At 45.2% G+C, this 22,119-nt stretch overlaps 1 protein-coding gene across 9 annotated transcripts in view; it reads right to left on the bottom strand.

Annotated features, from left to right (window-relative positions):
• The window catches only part of prorp (protein only RNase P catalytic subunit), a 47,685-nt gene extending 26,930 nt beyond the window's left edge, over positions 1 to 20,755 (bottom strand). For 2 of the 9 annotated variants that reach the window (XM_037541727.1, XM_037541733.1), the window contains exons 1-5: positions 20,618 to 20,755; positions 18,885 to 19,880; positions 17,531 to 17,578; positions 16,876 to 17,008; positions 5,219 to 5,251 (exon numbers count right to left, since the gene is read on the bottom strand). In XM_037541727.1, the coding sequence (XP_037397624.1) occupies positions 5,219 to 5,251; positions 16,876 to 17,008; positions 17,531 to 17,578; positions 18,885 to 19,828 (1,158 nt within the window). In that variant the 5' untranslated portion in view covers positions 19,829 to 19,880; positions 20,618 to 20,755. Of the gene's footprint in view, positions 1 to 5,218; positions 5,252 to 16,875; positions 17,009 to 17,530; positions 17,579 to 18,884; positions 19,881 to 20,599 lie in introns of all 9 variants that reach the window. The other 7 variants (XM_037541728.1, XM_037541730.1, XM_037541729.1 and 4 more) reach the window with 7 other exon arrangements.
• Between the last annotated feature and the right edge of the window lie 1,364 nt (positions 20,756 to 22,119).

Here is a 22,119-nt window from a genome sequence, read left to right as displayed (position 1 = left end):
AGAACCACATACAACACATCTGCCGTCAAACCCTTTTCATGATGCGCAGAACCCTTTTAATCATGTAAAAGGGTTCTTTGGGTGTTCGTGGTTCTAGAAAGAATCTTCAAAGACCCACCTTTTTAAAGAGTGTCCACACGAGAGCAACCCTTTTTGGTGCTATGCAGAACCCTTTTCAAAAAGGTTCTATATAGAATCATCTAGAGCACTTTCTCCATTCCTCCAATTAACCATTTTGTGGTGTAAATAACACTTTAATCATGCAAGGGTTCTCAGAGTAATCATGGTTCTAACAAGAAACAACACATTCTCCATCAATCTGAAGAACTCCTTCACCATGCTTTGGTTCTTTGAGTGTTCACGGTGTTTTACAGAACTCTCTGTACTGAAGAACCCGGGAAGAACCCCCGAAGAACCACCTTTTTAAAGAGTTAAAGCTCCAACATCAAAACCGAACCAGCAAACCCGGCTGACCGACTGAAGGAAAACTGGATAAGCCGTTTGATTTTCAGCCAAACTATCGCTTTAAGGGAAGTTCCAGTGTTTGTAGCCTGAGGCTGCAGCAGCCTGCGCGGGTTAGGACAGTTCACGAGCGCGTGCGAGGAACCGAGCCGTGCTCTGCTGATTTTCAGAGTGAACAGTAAGTGAAAGTGCACATTTTATTTTTTTCAGTACGTTAAACTCAGTTAATATAACTAAATATATTAATATTAATATATATATCTTCAGTATGTTAAACTCAGTTAATATAACTAAATATATTAATATTAATATATATATCTTCAGTATGTTAAACTCAGTTAATATAACTCAATATATTAATATTAATATATATATCTTCAGTATGTTAAACTCAGTTAATATAACTCAATATATTAATATTAATATATATATCTTCAGTATGTTAAACTCAGTTAATATAACTCAATATATTAATATTAATATATATATCTTCAGTATGTTAAACTCAGTTAATATAACTCAATATATTAATATTAATATATATATCTTCAGTATGTTAAACTCAGTTATTATAACTCAATATATTAATATTAATATATATATCTTCAGTATGTTAAAGTCAGTTAATATAACTCAATATATTAATATTAATATATATATATATATATATATATATATATATATATCTTCAGTATGTTAAACTCAGTTAATATAACTCAATATATTAATATTAATATATACATCTTCAGTATGTTAAACTCAGTTAATATAACTCAATATATTAATATTAATATATATATCTTCAGTATGTTAAACTCAGTTAATATAACTCAATATATTAATATTAATATATATATCTTCAGTATGTTAAACTCAGTTAATATAACTCAATATATTAATATTAATATATATATCTTCAGTATGTTAAACTCAGTTAATATAACTCAATATATTAATATTAATATATATATCTTCAGTATGTTAAACTCAGTTAAATAAACAGACACCGTGCTCTAATACAGCTCATTTCAGTGTGTTCTCTGTAGAGCATGGGCTACATGATTTTCAGGGTCTGTGCACTGGGCATACATAGGGAGTCATCATTGCCCCCCCCCCCCCCCCCCCCCTTATGGCTCCATAAGGACAGACACCAGATGTACTGTATACTCAGGAGGCTGTGCTCAACGCTGGCCACATTCTCCAATGTCTCCCTAAAGCCAGGCAGACACCTATTTTAGAAGTCTTGTTCTTTGGTGACTCACACTGAACGTTTGAATAGACCATCGCGCTCGGCCAAACCCTGCGGTCACTGGTGGACCTTCCCGCCTCCGCGTAGGAGCGCCGGGTGAGTCCGTGTGGTTTTGGGTGCGACTTTGAGGAATCGGCTCTTGAGGCGGCTCAGACTGAGACACAAGCGAGCAAAATTTCTAACACGTCGGAAAGCCGTCCGGTCGTCCGACTGCTCAGTCGGAGCTCGTTTGGGCAGCTAACCGGGCATCGTTCCCCCCTCACTGCACTGCACGGCACGACTGATCGTGAAATTCAGTCGGTTCTGACCAAACTGAGCTTAAAAACGGGCTAAAATCGAACAGCGCATGCCTTAACGGTGTTCTTGAGGAAGGTCCTAGGAAAAGGTCTGCGTCAGATTCATGTCGTGTTCTCAAAGCGCAGAACTGTTCTCACGCCTGTGCTCGAGTGTGCGTAGATTCTGTTCTTACCTCAGAACTAACCCCACATAAGAGAACGTTGGTGAATGTCTTTAGGACGGTTGGTGAATGAGGCCCAATGTTTAGTAGCCCCGTATCAGTTCCTGGAAAAAGCCTCACTGTTCATCACGTCTGTGACCAAACCATCTCGATATCTTAGCAGATCATTTTGCTCGTTATGAGATTAAGTTTCTTAAAACAAGCAAGTCGCTGGTGTCAGAAGAAAACCTCGCATCTCCAAAACGGAAACTTTACAGGAGAAGGAAAAAACCTACTTTACCTTTAATGTAAGTCAATGGAACCAGACATCTTTCCAAGTCATTTTGAGCCGTTTCTTTCGGTCCGTTCATCATAACATTTACATACAATGTGAAGGGCACTAGGTTTTTTTAAATTAGGCCAAAAACTGAAAAATGACAAAAACTGAGACACAAGGTTTTGTTTCTGAAAACAGCAGCACGTGTCGTAATCTTAAATGTTCTTACAACATTCTCTAAATGAGAAATACGATCTAAACGACGAGATTCAATTTAATTTACTTGCCAGGACATTTTGTGCAGTGGAGACCCTGCTGAATAAAAAAGCCATTAAAAGGTTCTGCTGGTTCCAGGTAACGTCCAATAGTCAGTAATGGTACTGAGTTTTCCTGCTGGGTTGATATGACAGTGTAAAGGACTCTAACGGTTTAACAGGTGTTCTGATTCCAGATGCATTTCCTGGCTTCCTACTAGAATCTAAAGGTCTCTGATGGTAAAACCACCAGGCTTTAGTCCTAAAGGTTTTAATGGTCGTTTCTCAGCTGCATCTTAAATTTTATAGTGCGCACCCAGAGGCTCAGTTTCCTGTTACGTATCTGAGGCCTCAGAATCACAAAATCCATCAGTGCTTACTTTCACTTAGAAAATCTACAGAACACGCAATACGATCGGGTGCATATCTGCAGTGGAGAATAGAAACTGAGTATCTGAGTATCTGAGTAACTGAGTAACTGAGTATCTGAGTAACTGAGTAAATGTAATTAGTCTCTGTACTTTAGTATTTTTGGTGTATCTGTACTGAAGTTTCTCCGTTCTGGACTTTTTCCTTTCACTCCACTACATTTCAGAGTCTAATATCGACTTTTTCCTCCTACATTTTGAGAAATCTGTCGTTCCTTTTGGTTTCTGTGTGTATAAAAACGTCACATGTCAAAACGAAAGAAGCGCAAAGCCAGAGCGCCAATCAGGGCCCAGCGGTCACTTTGTTTAGAGCTGGTTTTGACCTGTTGGTCATACCGACCCAGTGCAGCACGCGGTTCAACGTCAGCGCAGCAGCGTAAAACTTTGGGAGAGTCTGTTCAACATAAATGATGAACTAACCTAACTTTGTGTAAATAGAGCTCAATATAGAAATATGTCCACATATGCAGTCGAGACTGACGCGGCTTTTTTCTGAATTTCTACAAACACCATTTCATTTTATAGTAAATGAGTTTGGGCTGGTTTATGTTTATGAACAGACGCCTACAGATCAACATAGTAAAGGAGCTCATCTGTGATCCTGAGTTTAAAGCCAGTTTTTATTCAACTTAAACTTGGAACTAAGTTGTAAATAAATCTGAAACTGAAACTTTGCTTGTGTGTAAAAAGTGATTTCAGAGCCACTCGGTTCTCCCTGATGGAAACTGTTTACCTTCAGTGTTTTGTGCTTCTGATCATTTTAATAGACGTCAGCGTCACTAATTAATGACGTTCTATTAAAAGACTGGTTTACCAAGAGAGACGCTGGAGGACTTTCACCTGAAATGAGTTCATGAAGCCAGTCTGGTTATAAAAATGATAACAGGACATCAGAGCCAGAATTCCTCTTTTAGTACTTTTACTTTATACTTAAGTACATTTGAAGGGAAATACTTTAGTACTTTTACTCAAGTGGAGGTCTAAAGGGAGGAACTTCTACTTTTACTGGAGTGATATTTTACCCTGGGGGTCTGTATATGGTTCGTTAAAGTGGTTTTCTATTGCACCAAATAGATTTTTGCTGCTGTTGCGTCTCAAAAACTACCTAGAATTTTTGTTCAAAGCGAGTACGTGTGTGACTGAAGGTGCAGGGTGTGTGTGTCCGTTAGGGAGCGGGTGTAGAGTGAGTGTGCATGCATGCAGGGGTGAGGGGTGAGCGGTGGGGGGTGGGGAGGATATTCTGGGGAATTCCTCTCTGGTCTGAGTGGATGAAGTGACTGTTGATAAGGTTTAAAGTGAAAGAAGAAAAAAAAAAAAGTTACAAAATTTTCCCCCTCGACCCAAAACGCATGTTTGGAAACACTGTTTTCAACATTATGAAACCAACTTGACTGCAGATCAGCGCGTAAAACGGCTGCCTGAAGAGTCGCATGTTTCATTTGGCCCACAGAACCCAGACGTGACTCTCAAACAGCGAGAGAAGTTTGCACCCCTTAACTTTGTTTTCCATACCTTTAAAACTGTATTCTGAACTATTTTAGTAAAAAAACATACAATATTATACATTTTGCAACCTTGTAGATCAAATCTCAAACCAGAAACACATCTCTGTTCATGGAATTCCTGAAATCTGAAAAAAGTAAAACAGTGTTAGTGTGTGTTGCGCTGGTCTGAGTGGATCAGACACAGCAGTCCTGCTGGAGTTTTTAAACACCTCAGTGTCGCTGCTGGACTGAGAACCAAAAATATCCAGCCGACAGTGTCCTGTGGGCAGCGTCCTGTGGGCAGCGTCCTGTGGGCAGCGTCCTGTGGGCAGCGTCCTGTGGGCAGCGTCCTGTGGGCAGCGTCCTGTGACCACTGATGAAGGACTAGAGGATGACCAGCACAAACTGTGCAGCAGCAGATGAGCTGACGTCTCTGACTTTACATCTACAAGGTGGACCGACAGGGTAGGAGAGTCTAATAGAGTGGACAGTGAGTGGACACAGTGTTTAAAAACTCCAGCAGCACTGCTGTGTCTGATCCACTCGCACCAGCACAACACACACTAACACACCACCACCATGTCAGTGTTACTGCAGTGCTGAGAATGACCCACCACCCAAACAGTACCTGCTCTGTGAGGGTCCATGGGGGTCCTGACCACTGAAGAACAGGGTAACAGAGTATCAGAGAAACAGATGGACTACAGTCTGTAACTGTAGAACTACAGAGTGCAGCTATACAGTCAGTGGAGCTGATAAACTGGACAATGTCAAGTACATCTCTGGGTTTTTGCAACCAAAAGTAAAAATAGATCCGTTCTCTGGAACGTTTGTTACAGATCCGTTCTGCCCTGCAGCCGCGCTGCAGCACTGGACTCTCGTACTGAGAGCTTGGTTTACAGAACAGGCTGCAGGACAGGTTAGAGGAGTTCTTACGCCCTCAGGCCTGAAAGAGAGAAGGAGCTAATCTGAACACTGAAACATTAACACTTCGTCTTCATCTCTTTCTGGAACGACAGCTGTGAGCAGTGTGTGTGTGTGTGTGTGTGTGTTCTGGGTGGTTTTGTTGGTGCAGATGGCCGTGCAGGATTTGTTGTCATGGAGAGGTTAAAGCTCAATGGGAACAGAAAGGCTGGGGATTCCCCGCCCGAGTCAGGAGGTCACGTGTATATATGTGTATGTGTGTGTGTGTGTGTGTGCGCGCGCTGTGTGTGCACGCGCTGTGTGTGCGCGTTGTGGGTGCGACCGTACAGAACACCTTCATTATAACCTTTAAGTCGTGCAAGCAGGGAAAAAACACACCGAATGACAGCACGAAGAATCCCCAGCATAACGCAAAGCAAAAACACCAAAGTTTAACACAACAAAGCACACACACATTCACACACGCACGCTTGTTCATTTAAAAAACTGCAAATACAGTTACTTTATGTTTGTTTAACTAAAAATATAAAGTAAACGTGCATAATGATCTGCAGACTGAAATAAAACACCTTCGGTACAGATGCTGCGACTAAAAAACAAGCAATTTGCCAGCGGTGCCCAAACTTTTGCAGAGATGCTCACAAGTCGATTCGGGCAAGTTTGAGTCGAGTCCTGAGTCTTTCGTAAAGAATTCCAGCTCGGCCTTGTTATTAGCTGGCGGCAGCGCTGCACAAACACAAACCTGCTGAACACCACCACAGCCTCGGACAACCGGCCTCAGACGACGAGACTCGGACAACCGGCCTCGGACAACCGGCCTCAGACGACGAGACTCGGACAACCGGCCTCAGACGACGAGACTCGGACAACCGGCCTCGGACAACCGGCCTCAGACGACGAGACTCGGACAACCGGCCTCGGACAACCGGCCTCAGACGACGAGACTCGGACAACCGGCCTCGGACAACCGGCCTCAGACGACGAGACTCGGACAACCGGCCTCGGACAACCGGCCTCAGACGACGAGACTCGGACAACCGGCCTCGGACAACCAGCCTCAGACGACAAGACTCGGACAACCGGCCTCAGACAACCGGCCTCAGACAACCGGCCTCAGACAACCGGCCTCAGACGACGAGACTCGGACAACCGGCCTCGGACAACCGGCCTCAGACGACGAGACTCGGACAACCGGCCTCAGACGACGAGACTCGGACAACCGGCCTCGGACAACCGGCCTCAGACGATGAGACTCGGACAACCGGCCTCAGACGACGAGACTCGGACAACCGGCCTCGGACAACCGGCCTCAGACGACGAGACTCGGACAACCGGCCTCGGACAACCGGCCTCAGACGACGAGACTCGGACAACCGGCCTCAGACAACCAGCCTCAGACGACAAGACTCGGACAACCGGCCTCAGACAACCGGCCTCAGACAACCGGCCTCAGACAACCGGCCTCAGACAACCGGCCTCAGACGACGAGACTCGGACAACCGGCCTCGGACAACCGGCCTCAGACGACGAGACTCGGACAACCGGCCTCAGACGACCGGCCTCGGACAACGAGACTTGTACGATGAGACTCGGACGACGAGACTCGGACGACGAGACTCGGACAACCGGCCTCGGACAACAGGTCTCAGGCAACCGCCTCAGACAACGAGACCCAGACAACCGGTCTCAGACAACCTAATTTCACGATGATTACATTGATTTCCAATACAAATTAACAAAGTCTCAGGACAGGTTTTATTTCATTTTATTTTATTATCGGCTTTTATCTCTGGGGTCATCTCAAACAAATTATGGTTGCTGAGAAAATCCGCAACGAACACCACCTTCAGCACCGCATCACGGAGGCATAAACAATCAAATAAAATAAAAGGGTGTCCTGCGACTTTTGACTCACCCTGTATACAACCCCAATTCCAGTGAAGTTGGGACGTTAAAACATAAATAAAAACAGAAAACGATGATTTGCAAATCCTTTTCAACCTGTATTCAACTGAATCCACTACAAAGACGAGATATTTAATGTTCAAATGGATAAACTTTATTGTTTTTTGCAAATATTCACTCATTTTGAATTTGATGCCTGCAACACGTTCCAGAGAAGTTGGGACAGGGGCGTGTTTCCCACTGTGTTACATCACCTTTCCTTTAACACTCAATAAGCGTTTGGGAACTGAGGACACTGATTGTTGGAGCTTTGTAGGTGGAATTCTTTCCCATTCCTGCTTGATGTCCAGCTTCAGCTGCTCAGCAGTCCGGGGGGCTCCGCTGTCGTATTTTGAGCTTCATAATGCGCCACACATTTTCAATGGGAGACGGTCTGGACTGCAGGCAGGTCAGTCTAGTACCCGCACTCTTTTACTACGACGCCACGCTGTTGGAACACGTGCAGAATGTGGCTCGGCATCGTCTTGCTGAAATAAGCAGGACGTCCCTGAAAAAGACGCTGCTTGGATGGCAGCAGATGTTGCTCCAACACCTGTATGGACCTTTCAGCATTAATGGGGCCTTCACAGATGTGCAGGTTACCCCTGCCATGGGCACTAACACCCCCCCCCACCATCAGAGATGCTGGCTTTTGAACTTTGCGCTGAAAACAATCCGGACAGTCCTTTTCCTCTTTGACCCGGAGGACACGACGTCCATGATTTCCAGAAACAGTGTGAAATGTGGACGCGTCAGACCACAGGACACTTTTCCACTCTGCGTCAGTCCATCTCAGATGAGCTCGGCCCAGAGAAGCCGGCGGCGTTTCTGGGTGGTGTTGATATGTGGCTTCGCTTTGCATGGCAGAGTTTTAACTTGCACTTGTAGACGGAGCGACGAACTGAGTTCACTGACAGTGGTTTTCCGAAGTGTTCCTGAGCCCATGTGGGAATATCCGTTACAGAATGATGTGGGTTTTTAATGCAATGCTGCCTGAGGGGTCGAAGGTCACGGGCGTTCAGTGCTGGTTTTCTGCCTCGCCGCTTACCTGCAGAGATTTCTCCAGATTCTCTGAATCTTTTGATGATATTATGGACTGTAGATGATGAAATCCCTAAATTCCTGCAGTTGCACGTTGAGAAACGTTGTTCTTAAACTGTTGGACTATTTGCTCACGCAGTTGTTCACTAAGTGGTGAACCTCGCCCGCCCTTGCTTGTGAACGACTGAGCCTTTCAGGGAGGCTCCCTTTATACCCAATCATGACCCTCACCTGTTTCCAATTAACCTGTTCACCTGTGGAATGTTCCAAACAGGTGTTTTTTGAGCATTCCTCAACTTTCTCAGTCTTTTGTTGCCCCTGTGCCAACTTCTTTAGAACGTGTTGCAGGCATCAAATTCAGAATGAGTGAATATTTGCAAAAAACAACAAAGTTTATCTGTTTGAACATTAAATATCTCGTCTTTGTAGTGGATTCAGTTGAATACAGGCTGAAAAGGATTTACAGATCATCGTATTCTGATTTTATTTATGTTTTACACGACATCCCAACTTCACTGGAATTGGGGTTGTACATATTCACTTCTCGACTCTGATTCGCCCTTAAATGACTCATGAATCAGCTCTGACCTGAGATTTAATCATCAAATCAAATATTTTTACACAATCAAAGCAACCCAACTGCAGTGGACGTGATTGGAACACCTGGATACAAACATCTTTCTCTTTTCTTTCTTTTTCTCATTCGTTTTTTTCCCCTTTTTGATTCTTTATGCTGAGCTTTCAGAGCCGTACCGTAGCACTTTAGGTCCTTCAGGAATTTCAATTAACGTTAACCGTTCTTCAGCAAGGTCATTGACAGCAGGCTGCTGTTGCGAGGCAACGTCACACATCAGAGCAATACAGGATTTATATGATATTTATTCTGATGCACGATGGTGAGTAACGTCACAGCGTGATCCCGTTGGGTGGAGCTGATGTAGACAGAGCGGAGGGTCAGGATACTCAGGTGTGTTTCTGGGCGCTCCGAATGCGGAGCTCGTGTGAAGTTTATGTATTTTAACCACAGGCATTTACTCAGCTGAACAAATCGCATGTGTCTCTGCACGCCGTGCCGTGTCAACAGAAAGCCTCGTACAGCGTGACTCACTTTTAACCGCAATTAAAACACTCACTCAAATGCCTTTCACACAATTACTGATACTTTGAGTGTCATGTGACCCAATAAAGAAGCTTTCAGGCAAGATGTGCACTGAGCTTTATAGTCTAACAGGGCCTGGCTTCAAAACAAAATATCTTTCCACACGTCTTTTCTGATGAATGCACGGAGAATTTATTTGGAAGTAAAAGCAAATTAACCTCCTCAACTCTTTGAGACCTCCTGTAGTTCCAAAACACGTTTCATCATACACTTCATAACTTTTATACACTACATTTCCAAAGGTTTTCACTCACCCATCCAAATCACTGAATCCAGGTGTTCCAGTCTCTTCCGTGGCCACAGGTGTGTAAAGCCGAGCCCCTCGGCCTGCAGACTGCTTCTACAGACATTAGTGAAAGAATGGGTCGCTCTCAGGAGCTCAGTGAATTCCAGCGTGGTACCGTGATCGGACGCCACCTGTGCAGCAAGTCCAGTCGTGAAATTTCCTCACTACTAAATATTCCACAGTCCACTGTCAGTGGGATTATAACAAAGTGGAAGCGATTGGGAACGACAGCAACTCAGCCACGAAGAGGTCGGCCACGTAAAATGACAGAGCGGTCAGCGGATGCTGAGGGGCATAGTGCGCAGAGGTCACCGACTTTCTGCAGAGTCAATCACTACAGACCTCCAAACTTCATGTGGCCTTCAGATCAGCTCAAGAACAGCGTAGAGAGCTTCATGGAATGGGTTTCCATGGCCGAGCAGCTGCATCCAAGCCTTACATCACCAAGCGCAATGCAAAGCGTGGAATGCAGGGGTGTAAAGCGCCGCCACTGGACTCTAGAGCAGTGGAGACGTGTTCTCTGGAGTGACCAATCACGCTTCTCCGTCTGGAAATCTGATGGACGAGTCTGGGTTTGGTGGTTGTCAGGAGATGGTACTTGTCTGACTGCACTGTGCCGAGTGTAAAGTTTGGTGGAGGGGGGATCATGGTGTGGGGTTGTTTTTCAGGAGTTGAGCTTGGCCCCTTAGTTCCAGTGAAAGGAACTCTTAAAGCTTCAGCACCAAGAGATTCTGGACAATTTCATGCTCCCAACTTTGTGGGAACAGTTTGGGGACGGCCCCTTCCTGTTCCAACATGACTGCCCACCAGTGCACAAAGCAGGTCCATAAAGACGTGGATGAGCCAGTTTGGTGTGGAAGAACTTGACTGGCCTGCACAGAGTCCTGACCTCAACCCCATAGAACCCCTTTGGGATGAATTAGAGCGGAGACTGTGAGCCAGGCCTTCTCGTCCAACATCAGTGTCTGACCTCACAAATGCGCTTCTGGAAGAACGGTCAGAAATTCCCATAAACACTCCTAACCCTTGTGGAAAGCCTTCCCAGAAGAGCTGAAGCTGTTATAGCTGCAAAGGGTGGGCCAACATCATATTAAACCCTATGGATTAAGAACGGGATGTCAATCAAGTTCATATGCGTGAGAAGCCAGACGACCAAATACTTTTGGAAATGTAGTGCGTTTCATAATCTACATTCAGAAGTGTGAAGAACCACACTGCATTCCAGCGTATACAAGTTACACTGAGGAATGACAACAAAGGCCACGTGACCTGAAAACCAAGCATGTCTGTCAACGTCGAGTCCGCAGCCCAGACCAGCAGGACCTGCAGGACGTCTTTATCTCTGTACTGTACTTCACGCTTATCGTGCATTCTTACTAACAGAAAGAGCTGCTTCCTCTTTCCTCAGGCTGAACCCGACCGGCAGACTGTTCCCGCGCTCAGCGTGCAAACCCTCTCAAAGAAAACCAGTTCAGCAAGAAACTCCCACGAAAATCAGGCAGGAAAGAACCAGTAAAGCCCCAGATTTACCCTCTTAGTCTCTCAGCACCGCACAGGGCACATTCTCCTAACGCCGGGCACTTCATGCCAGGCTTCTCTCTACACTGTTGGATATAAACGTTCTGTGCAGGTACATTGTTCTTTAATCAAGGTACAAACAGTGTAGACGTTCCCTCAAAGCTCCAGCAGTGGTTCTAAGGTCTGATTGTGGAGCTTAAATCAGTTCCTCCAGGTGAAAAGTTGGTATTTGTTCCTTTTCATAACCGAATGTTTTAAACAGAGCAGTAGAGTAAAAGCCTGGAGGCAAGGCGAGGCAGGGTGTGTGGAGTCAGTCCAGCTTAGAACAGATCATTTCAGTGGATTATGGTTCAGTTATGATCCCTGACTGAAGGCACTGAGATGGACCCTTGAGGGTTCCACTCCAGTGATGGGAGAGGAACTGACCCAGAGACAGTCTAGTACCTTTATTTCTGAGTATATTTTTTGTTGTTTTATGTTATAGTTTTATTTACATACTCTAGGCAGCATCTAGAGCTGCAACGGTTGCTGCTATAATAATAATAATAATAATAATAATAATAATAATGATGATGATAATAAATAAATAAATAAACAAACAAAGTGTGTGTATATGTATATATGTGTGTGTGTGTGTGTGTGTGTGTGTGTGTGTGTGTTATTATTAACTCCTCGATCTTGTAGTTTAGCTTTTAGTTACAAAACAAATTAACCACATCATTATTTTTGCTCTTAACGTTTTAGCACTGTAACATTTTGGTTATTTAAGGGTTCTTTAGTCAACACAGTTATGCGCAGAACCAAACACAACTCAAAGAACCGCCTGAATGCACTGAACGGTTAAATTGTTCTTCTCCATGACAGGGAATCCACTACGTGTGGTTCTTACAGAAAATCGGTCAGAAAACAGAAAATTGGCTCTACTTTAAAACAATTTGGCTTCTGAAATAGTAAAAAAAAAAATACACGGCTGTGACGTGAAAACATCTCATATTCTAGATGATGCTCTGAATATTCCTCGTTATTTTTATTGCTATCGGTCGATATAAAAATGGTCAATTATTTCTAGATATTTCACGTTTTCAGCCATTTCACTGGACGCACCCGTCTCATGAAACAATGCAGATGAAGCTCATTTCAAACGAGAAAAACCGTCTTCTGATAGAAAAGGACACTTGCTGTGGATAAAATTGCTTTAAGCAAGGTTAAAAAAAAGCTTCTCTCGACCTAAATGAGAAATCTTAGACATACTGACGAGATCTGAGTTGACTTCCCTTGCAAATGCTGCGTTTTGTGCACTGAACTTTAAAGGGATGATGGAATAAACTGGCTGTGAGCTGTCGAGCTGTCATTTGGAGAGTGTGTGAGGCGTGTAGTGTTTGGGGGGCGTTCTCAGTGGCTCGGTGTCCTGCGCTGGTTTCACTTCATGAAGCGCTGCAGCCGTGTTGGTGGTGTTCGGGGGGGTGGGGTTGAGAGTCCGCGCGGGCTGCAGGGACTTTCCATGGTCACTCATGTGAGAGGCTTTTGAGGGCTGAAATGTGAAACCCCTTTGTGTGCGCCCGGCTTTGTGACTGCGAACGGCCCAAACGCTGCCATATATGCCCATCACGAGGGCCCCGTCACCCACGCCGCCAAATTCGGGATTATTTATAGCTTTAAAAACAAACAGAATGGAAGTTACGCACAAAAACGCGCGGTGGAAACTCGGATCCCCGTGCATTTCCACTGCACCCGCACATAAACCTCACTATTTCTGCCACTGACTGGAATTTGAGTGCACAGGGATTATGCTGCACTGAACATGCGCTACAAACTGGGCTGCACGTCTGCAGACGCACTGGAAGAGCGCGTGCTGGAAAGCCCCTGCCTCATATCTAAATGCGGCAGCAGGCAGCTCCTCTGCAGGGCCGCCTGCTATTTACATCTACAGACTCCATGTCCTCAAACATCATCTAAATCAGGAGCACGCTGAATTTTAAGCATCCAGACACGCAGATACATCATCCCGGCTAAATCTGGACAGCTAAACAACCCCCAGAGCACGCAGCTGACGTCTGACGGCAGTCTGGAAAAAACAATCACATTCAGAGTTCAGTGTCAACACTGAGGCAGTGCACGCTGCAAGACCGAGTCTCTATAAGCTCTGCTGTGTGAACAGAAAGCCACATATGATAAACACAACATGCCAATAAATAAATAAAACATGCCCAATCAACTGCAGCTCTGTCTTGCAAAAAGAACCTCTGTCCACTTCACAGTACATTTGAATATGTTTGTATGGACACTCGCGCCATCTAGTGGCGCAGGCTATAAATCTCATGTGTCAAACAGGTCAGGCCCACAAAACAATCGTCTTGGCAAAGGTATTTAAAATCTCTGTTAACATTGGCCTAGTTCACAGTGCGCTGCACTACAGTCCCCAGCATGCACTGCAATGTAACGTGCGCTCTGGCTCTCCTACCCCAACAACAGTCTATTCCACACAGTTCCGCACAACTCGGCGGCTCGTTTGTATACTTGTCTTAAGATGGTATGCCTGGGAATGTCCTTGCTCTGGGATTTAATTTGCACATGCCTTTTTGAAGTGGGGGGATTTTTTAGTTTTTGTCCCTCCCAGCATGGAATCGTTATTCCGAGCTTGCTGCGCCTTCGGCCCAGGAGCACCTGTCCTTTTCCTTAGTTTTTGTAGCCTCTGCAGCGCTTCTTCCTTTTTGTTCTCACCCATCACAATTTAATTTCCTGACTGAACACATAAAGCCCTTCACGCATGCGTTTACCGCGTCCCACGCCGCACGAGACCCTGCAAATAAAATCCTGGACAAACTCCACGTCACACTCTGCAATTCATTCCTGCTGCACGTCCGATTATATGATAAATATACTGTGGTGACACACTTGTGACGCAAAAATGACAACGTCCTAGCAAAGCAAAGAACCCCTCAGCACCTCAGGTGATGCTTTGCCTGGAAAACCACACACTAAGGCTGCGTTCACACTTCCAGGCTGAAGTGGCACAAATCCGATTTCCTGCCCTGATGTGATCCGGTGTTTTCAGGGCTGTGTGGACACAAATCTGATCCTTTCAAATCCGACCTGAGTCACTTTCATATGTGGTCCTAGATCGGATACGAATCTGACTCGTGGCCATGTGACCTTAATGTGACCCTCAGGTCGGAATTCATGTGCTTTTTCCACTGCACACGACCATCATTCAGCGTTACCATGGCAACAGCGCCAAACAGACATTAAAGCCTGTAAACGGTGGAAAAGCAGCTCGTCTCACCTTTTTCTCCTCCGTCTGGCTCTAATAACGAAGATGAGAGCTGATCAGAGTTAATGATCTTCTCAGCGAAGCTCGTTCTGCTCGTTAGTTTGTGCCGATGATGCGGTGATTCAGTCACGTGACGTCACTGAGTCACTGACCTAAACCAGTGTGAACCGTCGAGTCAGAGAGATCAGATCTGAACAATGAGGCTTGTAATGTGAATGTAGCTTAAAAGGACTTAAAAGGACTGATGCCTTCTAAGGGGAGGTTGCAGCTGTTCTTGGCTCTAAAGGGTTCCACGAATTGCTCATTCTCCACAGTGAACTCGAGGTCAGCAGGCTAGTCTGTCCACTATACGGCATATAGCTCGGCTATTCCACTGCAGGTCACTCTGTATGTGAACCGAGAGCCAGACATTACTACATTTGCCAGCAAAAAAAGGTTTTTACCTTCATTCTTAATCTCGCTCTCCCTCAAACACACACGTCACGGTTGTTTTCAGTCTTAGGGGTCTAACGGTTCTGAAACAGAAACTGTAATACAACCCCACGGTCTCATGTCTGGATACCCTCCTCCCCTCAACCCCAACCCAAATCCCAACCCCAACCCTGCTGGTGCAGCCAGCTGAGCTCTGACTACATTAGAAATGTAATAAAGCTCATTTTTCATCTTGCAACTGAGACCACAACACACGTAAATCATGAAATTATCATTCTATTCAAAGTTAAGGCAGCCTGTACACCATACTCTGTAGTGTCAATCACCCCCCCCACGAAGTGTGAACCGAAGTGTAATGCTTGTCCAAATCCAGTTCAGACCCGCCAAACACAGTGAGCACCTAGACAATCAGCCAGCTTGTTAAACAGTGGACGGTCAGGATTATATAGGCTGGACCATAGATATCCATGCCTGCGTTTGTCTATCTGAGCCGATATGTCTGCACGTCCGCCATGTTGGAGAGGTCAAGACCCGCTGGTGAACAGATTCCCTGGCCCTGAGAGGCCAAGAGTCTCAGGATTAAATCAGCCACAGCTTCCTTACTACTCCACCCATCTTCACCTCATCTGCTCTGTTACAGTCCTCAGACCCGGATTAATCCTCTCTGCAGCTTTTATTACTTTAATTACTGAGTGTGATAAGTAGCCGTCCAGCAGGACCAGCAGGACAGTGCTCAGTCTGCACCGGACACGGGTTTAGCACGAGGAACACACACATCGGCAAAATCCATCAATGAGTGAATCACTTCTAATATTAATACACAGAAAAATACAATAACCCCGCGAAACACAGGGAGCAGGACGGAGGCTTCCTATTCGCCGCTTTCCGGTGCCTGGAGCTGCAACATTTAAGGTGGAACAGGAAAATTCAAACAAGAAGCAGGCAAATAAGAATCCGACTTCAGCTTCGTGTAAGAAGGTGCGAACGTTAACCTATGATGAACATCTACATGGATTAGGGAGGATATAACTCAACGCTATGCAGCTTTAACCATCACTGTAAATAAATAACTACTACATAACGTTAAGACCCCCTGAATAGAATACGAAATGAAATAAGCTTCACATAAAACCAGAGGAACAACAACCACATCAGCAGGTTCTCTCTCTAACATTCCTGAAATAGTGGAATTGTGGACAGTATTCCGCTCTGTAATGGTCCTGAATGCAGTCCTGCAGCGACGTTGACCTCCCCAACACGGCGGCGCCGTTGACGTGCCTGGCTGGACCCAAGGCGGCATTCTAGGTATGTATATCTATGGGCTGGACGGCCCCCCTATACATGACAAGTGACAGGTGTGACCATGTAGGGACAGACAAAAATGGGCAGGACAGAATGTTCTAGGTACAATCAGACAGTACTGAACATAAAAACGGACAGTTCTGGTCCTAAAATCTGATTGGCTGAGACGCGTGTGGACAGGGTCTTAGAGAGAGCTCCGTCACTTAAGAGCCCACGTTAAACCTCTTTTAATGAAAAGTTTTGGAAATAAGGCTCAGAGAAGCTTATTGTTACAATTAATAATAGTTAATAATGTTCTACTACTAATAATAATAACAATAATAATAATAATTTAAAAGACATAATTAAAGATTTATTATTATTACTAATCAATTTATCATAACAACATGGAAAAAGTGAAATATAAACCTCTGGTGTGGTTTTGTTGAAGACGTCTCTGCCCTCGATAACATGCGTCATCACTCTGTGTCTCAGCTGAGCGTACTCCTCCTCCGTCAGCTCGATGGACTCCAGCTCCGCCCGGCAGCCTCGGCAGCGTCCGCTGAGCGACAACAGCAACACACACACTCTGTTATCACCGCGTTGCCCAGAACAGGGCTGTAGCGATACACTCGGAGCACGTCTCAATCCCACTCACGATACCTCACCATCCGATATTCTCACGACAGCCGGGTACAAAATGTGAGTGAATATCGTCGTCCGTCAGTAACGACACTGGGGCCGGGAGCTGTTAACTGGTTCTGACCGTTTACAGACTTCGGTGGTCAAACTGCATCAGGCATCATTCAAATTTCAAATGAGCTCAACGTTGAATTCTAGGGTAGCTGATTTCACAGCTTTTCTGAGGAAACCTGCCGTGCATTACTGCGTGTCAGGGAGACTGGCAGCACAGTCGGAGTTGAGCTTACGGCAACGCTTCCCTCGGTTTACACTGAAACGGCTTGGATCCAAACGTTGGCTCTTATCAGGAGCCTCGCTCCCTCTGGGTGGGCAGGAGGCCCTCTACATCCACCCCCCCTACACCCCCCCCCCCCAAGTTCTCTCAGGAAAATAAGAGCTGTACCTGGAATCCACAGAGGAGAACCTTCCTCTCCACTTTTCATCTGGTAAACTGTAACAAGACCAAACATTACATCACCACCACATCTACAATCCTGCACTATAAATGGGCTGCTGTTGTAAATCTCTGACTTCACAACAATTCGATTATTTGATATGATACAGAACTAATTTTATATATATTTAAAATCACTGTTGTCGGAACAAAACCTTGTATCTCCAAAATGGTCTCTTTACAGGAGAAGGAAAAAAAACAGAGCTTACTTTCAATGCAAGTCAAGGGAAACAGAATTTTTTCCATAGTTTTTGTCCGTTTCTTTTGGTCCATTCATTGTGAAATTTACACACAATGTAAAGGCCAACAGTTATTTTCACACACACACACACACACACACACACACACACGTAATGTATATATATCTGAATTGGTGTCAGACAACACTGAGCTTATAGCTTTTAGCAATATTACTAGATAACAAAAACTGAGTAAACCACAGTCTGTTATTTGCTACAATACAAAACAGCACCAAATACGTAAAAAACTAAAATGAATATAAAACTAATGGAACTAAAAACGGTACGTTGCCTTGCTTTCAGTCTAATTAAAGAGCAATTCCACTGATTATATTCAGGTTTTTCTGTATAATTACCTGGTTCAGATGTAATCAGAGCGGTTCTGAGCGGTTCGGTGTGAAACTCTCTGTTCTAGATAAACTGACCGCGTCAGAGCTGTTCCCAGTGGTGGTGATGGGAACCAGACGTCCCTCTAAAAGCTCCTACAGAAAGTTCCTACATGAACTGGTTCTGATGACTGAGACGCTGTTTTATGAGAGTTTAGAGAACTTCAACTCCATTCATGGTGGAGGGAGACATGCAGGGCGCTGTGCGGCAAAATAGTCCCCAAAGAAAACTCATTATTCCAGATTTTCCACTGTTTTCCATCATCAACATTCCAGATAAACTCAGAAGACTCGTGTGGGTTCTCTGGTGGTTCTGGATGGTAAATAAAGTGTCTATATCTGTGTTGTAGTCATGGCGACGCCTGGTTCCCATCACCACCACTGTAAACCACTGAATTATGCAGAAATTTTGATGTATTTTGATAAATTAATGTTTACAGCACTGAGTGAGATTCCCCTTCATGTATTTTTAAAGGAACAGTTCACCAAAAAAAAAAAATAAAAAATCGCCCGGTGTCTGAAGTTTGCTTCGTTAGTTTCAGCACTGGAGCTACGAGGATAATGCAACAGTAGTGGAAGTCTATGACATGGGGGCTGGGGGGGGGATGTAACTCGGCAAATGAGATTTTTGGTGAACCATTCCTTTAATAAACTAAGAAACTAGGCTGTGATATTCACCTCTCAAACCAGGCTTTGATGCTTCGGGCCAGCGGCTCCTCCGGATACACCTGGTTCTCTCTCATGTAGGTCAGGACGTCTGCGAGTCTGTGTCTCTGCTGATGTTCAGTGCTGGCATTTTCAAACAGGCACTGCCAGGTGTCCTGATTCGGCGTCAGGCGCAGCTCCAGAAGCTCACCATAGAGCATCCAACCTGTCTCACCGTCACCATGGAGAAAAGCCCCGGCGATAGCGTCGCCATAGTTACGGGGTGAGGGCATAATGACTTTCTTCATTTCCTCCAGCATCACCAAGGCCTCCCTCCAGCGCTCGGTTTGACCGAAGCCTTTGATGAGCAGGCTGTACGCACCAGAGTCCAGAGCTTTAAAGCAGCTCCTCATGACGTCGTACGTGTCCAGCACCTCTGAGTGGTGCCCGCCGGACACGCAAAGGGCGAGGTACCTCAGGAGGAGCATGTACGGCACCTCCCCCTTCTCCATAGCAACATAGGCCAGAAGAGATTTGGCAATGTTTACGTCGGCCTCTGCAGCCAGCATTAACGCCATCATCCTCACCTCGAAGCGCTCCGGGCTGGACGAGCTCTCTTTCAGCTTCCTCCACTCTGGAGCACTCAGTGGTCTCTCAGGTATCTCCCCTCGGAAAGACGCTCGGTCTCGCGATAAACCGCCGGCCTGTTCGGGATCTGTCCCTGTCCCTGCTCTTCTCTTTAAAAAGTCCGCTGTCCTCTTAGCAGTGCCAGCGGCAAACACCGACTTTGGAAACGCAGGTTCTTCTCTCTGACTGGATTTTCTGCTCTGTGCTTCAGGCCGTCTCTTCTCTTTACTGGTGCAGTAAAGCTGAACGTTTGGGTGATCCTTCCGTCGCAGAGCAGCAGGAACACTCCGACGAGGAAGCTGGTGGCCAAACAACGGACGCAGATACTTCACAAAAGCAAAAGATCCCATCCTCCATCCACGGATAAGCTCCAAATAAAGCGCCTGGAGCCGACGACCTTCTCTGCAGGAAACCAGAAACACCATTAGAATCAACCTGGCATTTAACCAAACTCCTGCAAATGAATATCTACAGTCAAAGGTTTAAACGCCTCCCTAAACTTATTCACCCTTCATCAATACATGTCATTTGGCCAAACAGGAGTGTTCGGGAACACATTCACTCCCCGGCCACTTTATCAGAAACCCCTCTCCTGTAGCTCCACCTCATTGGCGTACATTAACAGACCGCAGCTCATCTGCTGATGTACAATTGTGCTAGTCATCCTCTAGGCCTTCATCAGTGCTCAGTGTTTGACCGCAGAGCTGCTCTTGGGTGGTCAACAGCAGTCCTGAAACTGAACAACAGCGACCCAGCAACAGCAGGTGTTTCCAGTAAAGTGGCCAGTGAGAGGAAGCACAAAGTAGGTGTTTCCAGTAAAGTGGCCAGTGAGTGGAAGCACAAAGTGGGTGTTTCTAATAAAGTGGCCAGTGAGTGGAAGCACAAGGTGGGTGTTTCTAATAAAGTGGCCAGTTAGTGGAAGCACAAGGTGGGTGTTTCTAATAAAGTGGCCAGAGAGTGGAAGCAGGTGCGGGTCAGTGTCAAATCACTTTAAAGTAAACGAATAACTAGCGTTACACACAGTACGGACATTTAAGGGATCACAGAAATGACACGTCACGCATTCATTAAGTAACTAAACACTTAAATAAATCAGCAATGATCTAAAATTCGCCTCTCACTCTTCTGCAAGCGCACACCTCACACGTCAGAGAGCGTGACGTCAGCACTGCTCGATCAGCTGCTCCTCTTCAGTGAAGCGCGCTTTTAATAATATTAATAATATTAATAATAATAACAGATTTAATCGGACACTGAGAAACAAACTCAGGCATCAGCATGCAGGTCCGCTCTTCTTCGCCTCTGCTATGATGTCAGTGCGCCGTACTGCCCCCCACCGTCTGGAGAACGGAACGCTGCACTTAAAGGGCAAATACTTTCATTTTTCTTCATTTCTCACCCCAGGATCAACGTTTGTTTGCTTTTAGGTGTCAAACACAGTCGTAAATAATCGTTTTTCCAAACTTTGGAAAACTTTATTATTAAATAGAAACTTATCTGAACCTTTATTTGCGTTATTTTTGTGTCATATATGCATTGTTTGGGCACAGAAGCCGCTGTTGCCCGACATCCATAGCCCACTACGTAGGGAGTAGGGAGTAGGCGGACATTTGAGACTCAATCAGAGCCGGTTTATGTGGAGCCACTTCCTATTTCCCCCATTATATCAAAAACAGGCCTGCTGAACAGCAGAGGGCGCCCTCGAGGGAGATCGCAATGAATGGGAGTGAATGGAACTCAACGGCTAAAAAGTCAAAATAGTTCCTAATCACTTACCCAGAACCTTCCTTTAATTGTAGAAAGCAGAAGGAAGTATTTCATTTAAAAAAAAACAAACGAAGAAAACCGATATATTTCCCTTTTTCTACAGCAAACGGGTTTTGGGCAGCAGGAGGCGGAGCTTTACTGCTTGATGGGCGAGCGGAGCAGCACATTGGCTATTGGCGCTCGTATAATTCGAATTTAAAACCTCTTAAAAATATATTTTGCATTAAAACTGTTTAAACATTTACAAACTATGATTTTGCGCAAACCCTGCATATCAACCCATTCATTTTGGACTCGCTCGGGAGCGCCCCCTAGCGTCTGAGGAACCCCGAAGACGTTGCAGAGTGTAACTCTCCTCTGGACAAACTCTCTGACTCAGTCTTTATTTACGGAAGCGTCTGAAAGAGTTAAAGGGCAACTTCACCGATTGTTCAAATTTCATGCATAACTCCGTGTGAGGTGTAAACAGAGAGATTCAGAGCCGGTTTGGTGTGAAATGGTTCAGACGTCTTTACAGTGGTGGTGATGGGAACCAGGCGTCGCCATGACCACAACACAGATATAGACACTTTATTTACCATCCAGAACCACCAGAGAACCTACACGAGTCTTCTGTGCTTATATAGAATGTTGGTGATGGAAAATAGTGGAAAATCTGGAATAATGAGTTTTCTTTGGGGACTATTTTGCCGCACAGCGCCCTGCATGTCTCCCTCCACCATGAATGGAGTTGAAGTTCTCTAAACTCTCATAAAACAGCATCTCAGTCATCAGGCAGTGAATTCAGAACCAGTTCATGTAGGAACTTTCTGTAGGAGCTTTTAGAGGGACGTCTGGTTCCCATCACCACCACTGTGAGCAGCTCTGACTCGCT

Source organism: Pygocentrus nattereri, chromosome 10 (assembly GCF_015220715.1).
Source record: "Pygocentrus nattereri isolate fPygNat1 chromosome 10, fPygNat1.pri, whole genome shotgun sequence".
Lineage (NCBI taxonomy): Eukaryota > Metazoa > Chordata > Actinopteri > Characiformes > Serrasalmidae > Pygocentrus > Pygocentrus nattereri.
Note: the sequence above shows the minus strand (reverse complement) of the source record. Positions and strands in the feature narration are given on the sequence as shown.